The 11,521-nt window shown below is 43.7% G+C and overlaps 1 protein-coding gene across 5 annotated transcripts in view; it reads right to left on the bottom strand.

Moving 5' to 3' along the window:
* The window catches only part of AFF1 (AF4/FMR2 family member 1), a 205,772-nt gene that overhangs the window by 12,916 nt on the left and 181,335 nt on the right, over nt 1–11,521 (bottom strand). For all 5 annotated transcript variants that reach the window (XM_029235699.1, XM_029235702.1, XM_029235700.1 and 2 more), the window contains 4 exons: nt 4,194–4,297; nt 3,296–3,536; nt 2,501–2,592; nt 2,265–2,325 (listed from right to left, as the gene is read on the bottom strand). In XM_029235699.1, the coding sequence (XP_029091532.1) occupies nt 2,265–2,325; nt 2,501–2,592; nt 3,296–3,536; nt 4,194–4,297 (498 nt within the window). The remainder of the gene's footprint in view (nt 1–2,264; nt 2,326–2,500; nt 2,593–3,295; nt 3,537–4,193; nt 4,298–11,521) is intronic.

An 11,521-nucleotide genomic window follows, 5' to 3' on the forward strand; every position in this document is an offset into this window, starting at 1 on the left:
ATGGCTACTAATTTTAATTTTTAAAAATAACTTGAGGGACTTCCCTGGCAGTCCAGTGGTTAAGACTCCGTGCTCCCAATGCAGGGGGCATGGGTTTGATCCCTGGTCGGGGAACTAAGATCCCATACACCATGCGGCATGGCCAAAACAAAAAAAACTTGCTTTAAAAATATTTTTTCTAGGGGCTTCCCTGGTGGCACAGTGGTTGAGAGTCCGCCTGCCGATGCGGGGGACACGGGTTCATGCCTCGGTCTGGGAAGATCCCACATGCCACGAAGCGGCTGGGCCCATGGGCCATGGCCGCTGAGCCTGTGTGTCTGGAGTCTGTGCTCCGCAACGGGAGAGGACCACATACCGCAAAAAAAAAAAAAAAAATTTTCTAGAGAACCCAGGGTCAGAAAATTAGTGACAGAAAGAATAAAAATCAATCAGCATGTCCCAAATAATCAACAGTATAGGGCCTTATTGGTTTGCTTCACTGGTGCGAATTTAACTCTTCAAGTTTACTTATTCAATACCATCTTCTTCATGGGATTTCCAAAATTTATATTGGCCTTAGGGTAGAAACAAAAGAAACTATACTAAAGCAATTTGCCAGTATCCACTTCCTTAAGTATTTTGTAAAGTTAATAATGAAAATATTCCTGTGATAACTCCATGTATCTCCTGAGACAGGGTTAAACTAGTAGAGTTCTAATTTCCTTAACAGTAAGTAAAATAAGAATAGAGGTGAAATACACTACTCTATATTCAGTTGTGCACTTCACTATCTGGAATGCAAGATGGTCATCTTTGAGACACTGTGCAAGTAAAGGAGAATATTGTGAAGAGGCTGGCCATTCAGGCTTCTGTCCAAACTGGCATATTTTGAGAGTGGAATGAGCTAACATTACTTATTAAAATGGGATGCAATAGCCATAGGGAGGGAGAAAGAAGATGTGCATATGCATAGATTAAAAGCAACACAAAAAGTTCCCTGGAGTATTAATCTTGTTTGAATAATGAAGGAATCTAGTGCCCAGTGTCAAGATAAGTTTTTGATAACTGGCTGACAAAGTACTGAATATTTACTCTTTCTCAAAAATCAAAAGATGTATACAGTTCTAGTAACAGCCTTGGAGAACTGAAAGGAAGAGGTTAGAAAGATACCACTGTTTGGTGCTATCTGAGGCATCTTAATCTGACTCAGGTCATGCTGGTACACGGTCACTTGAGAGATAGTGTCTAATTTGTGTTTGACTCTCCTACAGCATCCAGCATGGTAAGGACTCAATCAACATTTTACTCCAATGAATGGGGACCTGATAAAAGGGTCTCAGCCCAGCCCTTCCCAGCCTGACAAGAGATGCCAGGCTACAGACTGGGGTTGAAGAACACTGGGCTAGGATTTTGAGGCCACCATGGACTGATCTGATCCAATCCCCATGGACCTCCAGAGTTTGTGGTTAGGTTTGCCTGTGGCAGAATCAAGGCAACCTATGCTGTTCTCTTGTGGTACAAAGTTCAACATACGGTATCTGCAGGGGTTCAGGTGTGGGGAATACACCAAGCAAATAAAGGCCCCAGAGACTCAGATGCTTAAATATGACAAAGGGCAAGTATTAATAACTATACTGCAGCAGAGAAATAAAAGCATTATTTATGTATGCAATTAACAAAACTACCACCTTCCGGAAAGTCCAACAGCCACCAGGTAAAGAGAGTTCGTTTCTTTAAGGCATGTTTGCCAACAGTGCAATCATCACCTTCACCTTAAAATTTCATCTGATGGTACTGGTCCACTGTTCGCTGTTAGCCTCTAACAGTAAACAGGGCGTTAAGATAATTTTGGAATGCAAACAGGCTACCTCACTTTTTGAAATGTTTTGGGGTGACCACAAATTGACCAGCTTTCAATAAGCCAGAGTTGTTTTTCACATCCAAAGAATTGATTCAGTGGGACAAGGAAGCCCTCATGTATATTAAATAAAACACTACCAGGTAGATCAACTTTCATTCATTTAGATATAAAACGTGAAACTAGTACTGTCTCTCTGCCCATGATCAGACGGAATCAGTGAAGTCAAAACAGTGTCACTTCCCTAGGAACCGAACCACTCAGCCCTCACTCATTCCGACCCTGCTTACACTGCGGCCAATGTCAGGCCCCCGCAGCCCTACCCCACCCCCACCCCGCCCCCAAGCCACAGTTAGTGATTTGGAACGAGACGGCAAGTGTTTGAACGGAAAACATTCCACCAAAGGGAGAAAGAGCCCAGACTGACCACTAATTCTGCTTTGTCCTTCAACCTTCTGGCCTCCTTCATGTGAAAATCTGCTTGTTGTCTGAAAGAGAAGAAAAGACCAGGGGTGGGTCACAGGAACCTAAAAGTATTGGACTGGGGCAAGATGACTTAAGGCGACTGGAGGGGGACGAGGATGGGAGGAGAGGCAGGGCAAAGAGGAGGCAGGGGGAGGGGGAGGGAGGGGGAGGGGGAAGCAGCAGCATCCAGAGCCTTACTTGTCCAACTTCATGTGAGGCTTCCCTGGCTTGGAGTTACCATTTGGCAAAGAAGGCACTGGAAAACGATTTGCAGTATCTCCAGAAGATCCCTTAAAAAAGATCATCATACCGATCACCCTGTAACATTTCAGACCATTGGCCTAACTGTACCGTCTCTCTAAATTAGCCCAAAATAGTTCAAAAGCAAGGAACTCAAATGCTGCACACTCTAGCTTGGTCAAGCACTTTCTCAGCTAGGTTCAACTGAAACTGTAGATTTGGATTGTATTGGGGACACAGAAAAGCCATAAGACAAGAATGCCCAAGAGAACAGATTATCAACAAAGCCAAATTTAACATTTTCTCTTAAGCAATACATACACACACACACTCACCTACCCCAGGTTAACAGGAAGGAAGGAATCTGTATTCAAGAAAGTGGATATTTGTTCCCCCATTATCACTAATAATGAAAGTATTTGAGATCAAACATCCAAACCAAGAACTAACCAGGGTTATCATGTTTTACTGCCAAAAACCTGACAGAAAATTAACACAAAAATCTATTCTGGTTTTTCACCTCTGAACCACTTTAAGAAGAATAAACTGCCACCTAAATTATCAGGTAATATGAACTATCTTTTACTCTCCCTCTGGAAAGTAGAGCGTTAAGCACAAATAACTCATTACTGCTTTATTAGAAGTGACGAATAGCTCTGAAATACCATCGTAGAAAACTTATCTTATTTGGGCATTTAAAGTAAAGACACACCAACATATTCCCTTTTATACATTACTGCCTCCCCTCCTTACTCTGTGTTCTGTAGAGCTTCCAGGGCCCTTCCCCTCTACTTTTCTGTGCTTGGAAACAGAAGAGTCTCTGTGGTTGCCCTTGGTACTACTGGCACTTTTGGGAGGGTCCTGGCCACTGGGGTCGGCTTCCTGTCTGGACCTCTTTTGTGCAGGCTTGGCTGGCTTCTGGGAGGATGAGGATGACACAAGTGAAGGGGGAAGCATTTCCTTCTTTGAGGGCTCAGAGGAGGGCCTGGGCGTTCTGGAATGAAACATCATGCAAAACTAAGTTAAGGCAAAACATGAACCGTATAACTTAGTTGTTGAGTTATAAGGACAAAATGGCTGTTGACACAAAAGATAAAGATATCACAGAGCCATGAAATCCATTTTTGTAGAAAGGCCAAATTTCAGAGCCCTTTTTTTCTGATGCCTTTGAAAACTACAGTCCTACCTGTGAGTAATGAATGAAGTTGTATAATTTGTCACTAAGCTTGCGGAGTCTGCCAATGGTCTTACCTTTACCCAAGCAAGTCACTCTGCAGTAGCTGCTGCCCAACCTGCACCTTGTCTCTGACAAGCAGGCAGGCCCAGCTGCCACCTCCTCTCTGCCCCCTTCACATCTGACCCCTTCTCTCTCTCTCTTTCAAATCTCTGTTGGTTCCTACATGGTGACACGACTCACTTGTTTTTGCCAAGTCTTTTTGTGCTTTTGATACATCTAAGTTTGCTGCCAAATGAACCGTTAATTCTTCTAAGGTCCTCGTGAAGGAAAACAAACAGAACTTAGCATATCGTCAAAATGAGCCCGACGAGTTCACTATTCTCTCGTTCTACTGCAGAAGAAAAGTGTTTTGCCGTGTTGCCATCCAGGAAGATTCGATCACCTTCGCAGCCTGTTCCTAATCTCTATACTCACTTTGATTTAGAAGATTCTTTGTGGGAGGATGAGGGTGATGACTGCGATTTGACTTCTTTCTCCAGCCTGATTTTCTTGCTATCGTGGTCTCTTTCTGCTTCACCCTATTATTGTAGTATAACAGCAAATTATTACAAACATAATTGTACAGACAAAATAGAAAAAAATATGCAGCAAGGTCAATGAGAGCAATCAGACTTTTGGAAACTTCTAAACACACACAGAAACCTTATAAGTATCTACACTGTGTATGGGAGGGGGGGTGGTGGTGAGGGCAGCAGACCGTCTAGATTTGATGTGATTTGTACTGAGACGGATTTGTACATGAGGAAGGACTAAGGAAAGAACCAGGTTTTTCTCTACTCAGGAAGAAAACAGATTCGTTTTCCCATGACAACATGTATATCAAATTTACAGAAAGTCCAAAATGCAGGCTCCTTCCCCCTGGTCTGTGCTCACGTAATGGCCCTGTGGGAAGGAAGCTTTCTAGCAAGGACAGTGAAGCGATGGGTGGGAGTCCTTCAATCGACTCAGGTGCTTTAGAATTAAACTCCTCAACTGTCAGCTCACGGGGAGAGAAATCTGGGACACCACCAGCCAATCTAGGACAATCCCTAAAAAACCCGAAATCCTCTCTTAGAGCCTTAAAGGGAAAAACAACATTCTTCAAATGATCTCATTGTGGGAGGCCCCGGTTTTCACCACAGTCTCTCCCTCGTTCTCTGAATTTCTCCAGGAAAAAATGAACAAATTAAGATGTGTAGGCTCAAGCTCTGCCCAGGCACAAATCAGCGGCCTGGCCCTGCTCAAAAGGAGGGAAATAGCAAAGACATGCCCTTCCCTCCCCCGGCATTCTGCAAGCAAGCGTGCCTGGGTGTGCGCCTCCATCCAGCCTTTCATAACTTCGCAGAAAACATCTCCCTCTTGTTTCAAAATGGACCACTGAAGATGGCTTATAAGGATACTTCGCTTTCATCTCTCGGTGTTTGCACACGTGAGAACATTAAGAAGAAGGGAAAATATGGGGGAGAAAAGAAATCCAAGGGAAGGCTGGTACTATGGTACCACTGGAAGCCGATTCCGCTCTGTCCCGCACACTCCATCCCAAAGCTGCCCAGCACTTGGACACGGCTAGTCCACAGCGACAAGTGAAGTCAGGGACTTTGTCCAAAAAAGGAGAATGTAATCGTTTTTCTACTGATGAAATACTGAAGTGGTAATTTTAGACACATTGGATTAAATTATTTATCACTGTTTTTTTTTCCTTTTTATATTCTTAACGTGGCTACTAGAAAATTTTAAGTTATGTATGTGGGTCACATTATATTTCTACTGGACAGAACTGTTTTACACACTTTTCTAGAGGTGATCTGCAAAATGGACCTTGAACTTCCAATGAGCTGATGCAAAGAAAGAATTATTAAATGTACAGGTTAGGTAAGATAAAAACAAATCAGTTGCTCAGAAACATAACCATTCATTACAGAAGACCGGGGAAAAAGGGTCTTGAGGGACTTAATAAGAAGAGAACACATGATGTGAATAAGTATATCCCACAGGCATGGCTGAAACAGTAAATTTCACACGGCTGTTTCTCACGTGGCAGGCAGTGCAGGCCGGCAGCACAAGCCTGGAGCACAGTTCAGGACAGATGAAAGGTCCTGGCACAGGCCAGGAGAGGCCTGTTGCAGCTCTGCCCAGCATGTAACTCACCCTCCATTCAACAATTCATAATGAACTCAATGTTGGCAGAGAAGAAAGAATAAACCAGAAGTGACTGGTTAAAATAGAACCCTACTACTAAGGGGTATCCCCTCATCACTACACCCACTGTGGCCAAGAGGCTCTGCTACCAATGGCCCCAGTGAATTCTCTCGAGTTTTAGATTAAAGGCCACACAGCTGGCCCAGCAAGCATTACAAGAGGGTGGGAAATTTATCTTTCGAAAAAGTCACAGAATTTGCTAAAATACCCAGGCAGGTAATTAACTTGCACATAAAGTAGTTAGTAATACATACATTTTAAATGGAAGGCATTTCCAGGCAGTTAACGACATGTGGGATAAGTCCCCAAGACAAAGCTAAGCATAAACGGTCCACAAGGTTACTTTCTAAAGAAAACAACAAACCCCAGAGGTGGAATGAGAGTTAATTTTTGTTTGTATATCTTCATGCTGCTTAGGACATGCTAGTTATAACTAGAAACCAAAGTGGCAGGCCTTATAAACCACACATGAAAATAAGATTCATAGTGAGTCAATCCTCATAAACTGGTTTTAACTCGGGCTTGTGCCAATCAGTGACTCAAGAGAACAGCCCAAAACCAACAATCACCAAAGACTAACTTCAATGCTAGCTTTAACAACCATGTTGGCACTTTCTGGAATAATACACTTTATGTTGACATGTAGCAACTTAGAAGCTGGTAATATTCTGTCAGCTGGTAGAATGTAAGCCATTAAACCAATTAAGCAAAATCCCCTTCTGTTGACTGTGCTTGCTTTGACCCGAATTCACGCCTGTGGGCCGGGGTCAGTATTTTTGTAGTTGGAACCCTCTTGTCTTCTGTAGGAAGAGTCCCGGGGGCATCCCCAGAGCAGACACTCCGTGAGCATTCGTCAGCTGGCCCAGGAGCAGACCTGCACTACAACCCTAAGTGGATGGATTTAGCAAAGCGCCATTAGAGAGGGAGTCATCTGATCCTGGGTGGCAGGAAGCACACACTTGAATTCCAAGACTGGAAAACAGAAGGCAAGGAGTTCTTGAGATGTTTCTGGGTCAAGAAGCCATGTGAAAGTGAGGTGAGAGTGACGTACTCTCTTCAGAAGGAAAAAGGAGTCTCCTTTGCTCAGTGGCTTATCCACAGATGAACTCCCATTTCAGGGACCCCTGTCTAAGGTCTGGGTCTTGGACACTCCCTTTTTCCAGAAGGACAATGTCTCGACGGTGCCCGCATCTCCAACAGGAGGAGCCTGCTGGCCGATGACTGTTCCTGACTGACTTGTTTACTTTTCTTAACCTGTTGGGTCAGGCAGCCTCAGATTATCTGCCAAATGCGGCTCCACCTACAGAGTGGAGCAAAAGGGCAAGAATGAACACCATAAAAGGAAGATCTGGGACTGTGCTAGGCCAAGCCGGTTTCTGAAGAGAAGGCCTCCAGGGCAGCCTGCTGCCTGCCTCAGCACCTGACTCACCAACTAGGTGCCGCAGATAACAGGGGGCAGTGAAAGTGGCTTTTTTAGAACTAACACTTGTTTGGGGCCATAGTTTCTAACAGGCAGAAAGGTAGTCGACTCAGAGCTTAGCCATGATGGGGAGAGATGACGAGCATCTGGAAGGGAAACTAAAGTGTGGCGGGCACTAGGGTGGCAGGAGTGGGGACAATGGAGGGGTTGAGCCAGGGATGATATTGTAACAGCCCGTCAGTACACTGATCTGGAAGTACGACCTCAGGCCTTGCTCCAAGAATGCCACCAACGCCCCCCAACCTGCACCCACCCCCTAACAGGCACTTGCACACACACCCTGCTCCTCCGGCCCCACCCCACTAAAAGCAAGAAAGGTGTGAAAGAGGGACTTCCCTGGTGGTCGAGTGGTAAAGAATCTGCCTTCCAATGCAGGGGATGTGGGTTCAATCCCTGGTCAGGGAACAAAGATTCCACATGCTGCAGGGCAACTAAGCACTCACGCCACAACTACTGAGCTCGTGGACCTCAAGGAGAGAAACTTCGTGCCGCAAACAACAGAGCCCACGCGCCCTGGAGCTTGCGCACCACAACTAGAGAAGAGAAAACCTGCACACCACAACTAGAGAGAAGCCCGCACACCACAATGACAGATCCTGCATTCCTCAACGAAGATCCCGCGTGCCACAACTAAGACCCAATGCAGCCAAAAATAAATACATAAATAATAAATATTAAAAAAAAAAAAAAAAGATGTGAAAGAGAGCCAAGGAGCCAAGATCCACTAGACTGGGAGGGGTCAGCATACTGAGCTCCAGACCTGCTTTTGCTAAGCAGCCAAGTGATGTGAAGGCCTTTCTGGATCCCATCTAAAGAAGGTAGCAGCTGAACAAGAGACACATGTGGTCTCAGCACTCCAATTCTAAATTCTATCCTCCTCTCCCACAGGGAAGCAAATACGCTTGGTAGCACATGGAGCATAGCAAAAGTGGAGAAGCAGCCTTTGGGGAAGTTCAGGTACTTTTCTGGGATTTGCCTCTGCAGGAGGTTCAATAAGACGACGCCACAGCAGGTAAGTCCAAACTGACCCCATGAATGAGGCAGGTTATATTCACTGGGGAAAGTACCACAGAAAAGCAAAGGGAATCCACTCTTTTCCTTCTTTTTGGTGAGGGAATACACAGGCATTAGACTGGCCCTAAAACAGCTCTTCATATGATGCTTTTAGGGTAACTAACAGGCATGAAGAAATTAGATGTAAGTGGCTTTAGGAAATTATAGGGATGACTTTTCAAACCCTTGATTTTGAAGGATAATAACTGGGAATGTTGATCTGGAGAAACAACCCAAGAGAAAACAGATCTTGGGAAGGTCTGAACTAACCATCAAGCAATAAAAATGCACATTTTCCCACCAGATCCCATAACTTCCCTCCCCACTCCTCAAAACACACATAAACGATGGCACTGAAATGTTTGTCCAAAAGTGTCCAAGCTTCTTGGTCTGTAAAGCAGTTATTTATAAAAAGGGAAAGACCTGAATGAATGTAACCTCCCAGTTCTGTTATTTGTCTAAACGACTGTTGAGACAGTCTAGCATTTTATTTGAAAGACATCTATAAGGTGACTGAATGAAATGAGGTTATCTAAGAAAGCACCGAGAGCAATGCTTAGCTCTATGCATGTTTGGTGTGCTTTTAGAATCTTCTCATTTGCACTACCCTGATTGTATATTATCTTGTGCTTCTCAGCTTCAACTTTTCTTCCAAGTCTGGAATAATAAAGCTTAAAAATTATATAAAAGAAAATATAAGTTCTATTTTAAATTCTAAACTGTAATCAGGTTGAAGAAATTCTGTAGTTTATGTAAGGAGTACCATGTGAGTTAATGTCTATTTACCCTCACAATTTTCTCTTTTTTCTCATGAATTGTCCCCAACCCACTCCTTTAAAGTAGAAGAAAAAAAAGAAAAAGGGGAAAAAAAATATATAGGTACATTTCTATAGATGCCACATTTGATGGCTTCATCACAGCTATTAACAACTATTAACTCTTTTTTTTTTCAGGCTTAAAAAATATGTTTTTTAATATATAAGGAGAGATTTGGGGGGAATATTTAATCTTCATAATGGAATCCTTTTTTTTAACATCTTTATTGGAGTATAATTGCTTTACAATGTTGTGTTAGTTTCTGCTTTATAACAAAGTGAATCAGCTATACATATACACATATCCCCGTATCTCTTCCCTCTTGCCTCTCCCTCCCACCCTCCCTATCCCACCCCTCGAGGTGGTCACAAAGCACTAAGCTGATCTCCCTGTGCTATGCAGCTGCTTCCCACTAGCTATCTATTTTACGTTTGGTAGTGTATATATGTCCATGCCACTCTGTCACTTCGTCCCAGCTTACCCTTCCCCCTCCCCACGTTCCCGTGTTCTCTAACTCTTTATGATCATTTTCTCACACTTTTGAGTCTAAAATGGCTTTAAGGGTTTGTTAACCCTCTGAAAATATTTGTTAAATTTTGTGCCAAGAGAGGGATGAACCTTTAAATAAATCCCACTAATGCCAAGGAGCAGGAACATTATTCAACGGCTCTCATTATATTCTCGTGGAGTTTTTTCTAGCGTTCACACTCAATATGAAGGAAATGAACAAGTCTTCACTATCCAAATTTGGGGGAAAGCACCTAAGCTTAAAGAGAGACCTGGGCTGCCCACAGAGCTGCCCCGCTTGTCCAAGGGTGGTGGCCAAAGGTACCCTGAGCAAGTAGAGTCAGGGTCCTGACAGGAAAGGGGGAGCCTGCCCCTCACAGAGAGAACCTGAGGTTATTATGATGTTCAGTATTAATACCACCACCTGGAATCCAGCAGGAAGCAAAACCAATGACACACAGTTCTCTGATCATGAAAGAGCTATCCTGTTGGCTGATGTTTATATTTATCTGAAAGCTCCTAAGTAATGTTTCTAACCAGTGACATACTTCAGGCCAGGAATTCCTGGTTGTCTAGATCCATGATGTCTAAATGCACCACAATGAAGAGATTTCTTGGTCCAAAACACTAGCTTTATACAATCCTGGCCTGGTAATAAGGTTTTGCTCCAGAGCCTTAGGCATTAGGATCACCCGAGCAGTTAGAAAATAACAATGGGAGTGTGGGGCTGGGGGGTGGCACACATCCTGCCACCAGTACTGAGGGCTCCCCAGGGGACCGGAATGTGCAGCCAGGGTTTGGAACCACTGGTTCAGCCCCTGATCCTGTCAGTCCCACAGCAGGGAGGCAGGCTGTTCCCAAAGCCAGATCTCTCAGCTGCCTGCCAGAGCTTTAAGGCAAGCATGGACTTGCCTAAGATGAGGCAGTCATTATTTCTCCATCCTTTGAACAGAAAGATAAATAAGCTGCCCTAGGAGAGCTCAGCCAAGGGCTGGAAAAATGGCTTTCAGAGGGCACAGTTCATATACTCAACAGGGACAGCTGAATTTCCCTTTCTGGAGTTGCAAGCAGAGCTTCTAGATTTGCATTGGAGGATGGACTGGTCTGACAACTGTCTGGGGAGCCTCCAATTTCCAACATTTACCCCCAGTTAGTAAGCGTTTTAGAAGCTAATACTTCTCCCCTCTCCCCACTCCAGCTGATGCAGAAGGTTAGCAGTGGAGACTAGATAGTATTAGGGTAGCTGGGGGACAGGTGACAAAAGATTTCCCAGGAGGAGGTAAAAGAGTGTATTTTTGCTATTGATTCTACGTATAAAATAGGTAACTAATGAGAACCTACTGTATAGCTCAGGGAACTCTACTCAGTGCTCTGTGGTGACCTAAGTGGGAAGTAAATCCAAAAAAGAGAGGATATTTGTATACATAGAGCTGATTCACTTTGCTGTACAGTAGAAATTAACACAACACTGTAAAGCAACTAAACTCCAATAAAAATTAACTTTAAAAAGATGATGTGATATATACATATGTACAAAATAAAATAAAATAAAACACACATCATGAAAAAAAAGTATATTTTTCAAGATTTCTCGGGTATATTAGATGCAGGCACCTTTTCCTAGCCTGGCCCATCACAATTTTCTCCATAAAGTTTTACAACTCTTACAGGCACACATTGTTTTAAAAGTTATCAAGGACTTCCCTGG

The sequence above is a fragment of the Monodon monoceros genome, unplaced genomic scaffold (assembly GCF_005190385.1).
Source record: "Monodon monoceros isolate NGI ecotype Baffin Bay Population unplaced genomic scaffold, NGI_Narwhal_1 Super_Scaffold_20, whole genome shotgun sequence".
In the NCBI taxonomy this organism is placed as follows: Eukaryota; Metazoa; Chordata; class Mammalia; order Artiodactyla; family Monodontidae; genus Monodon; species Monodon monoceros.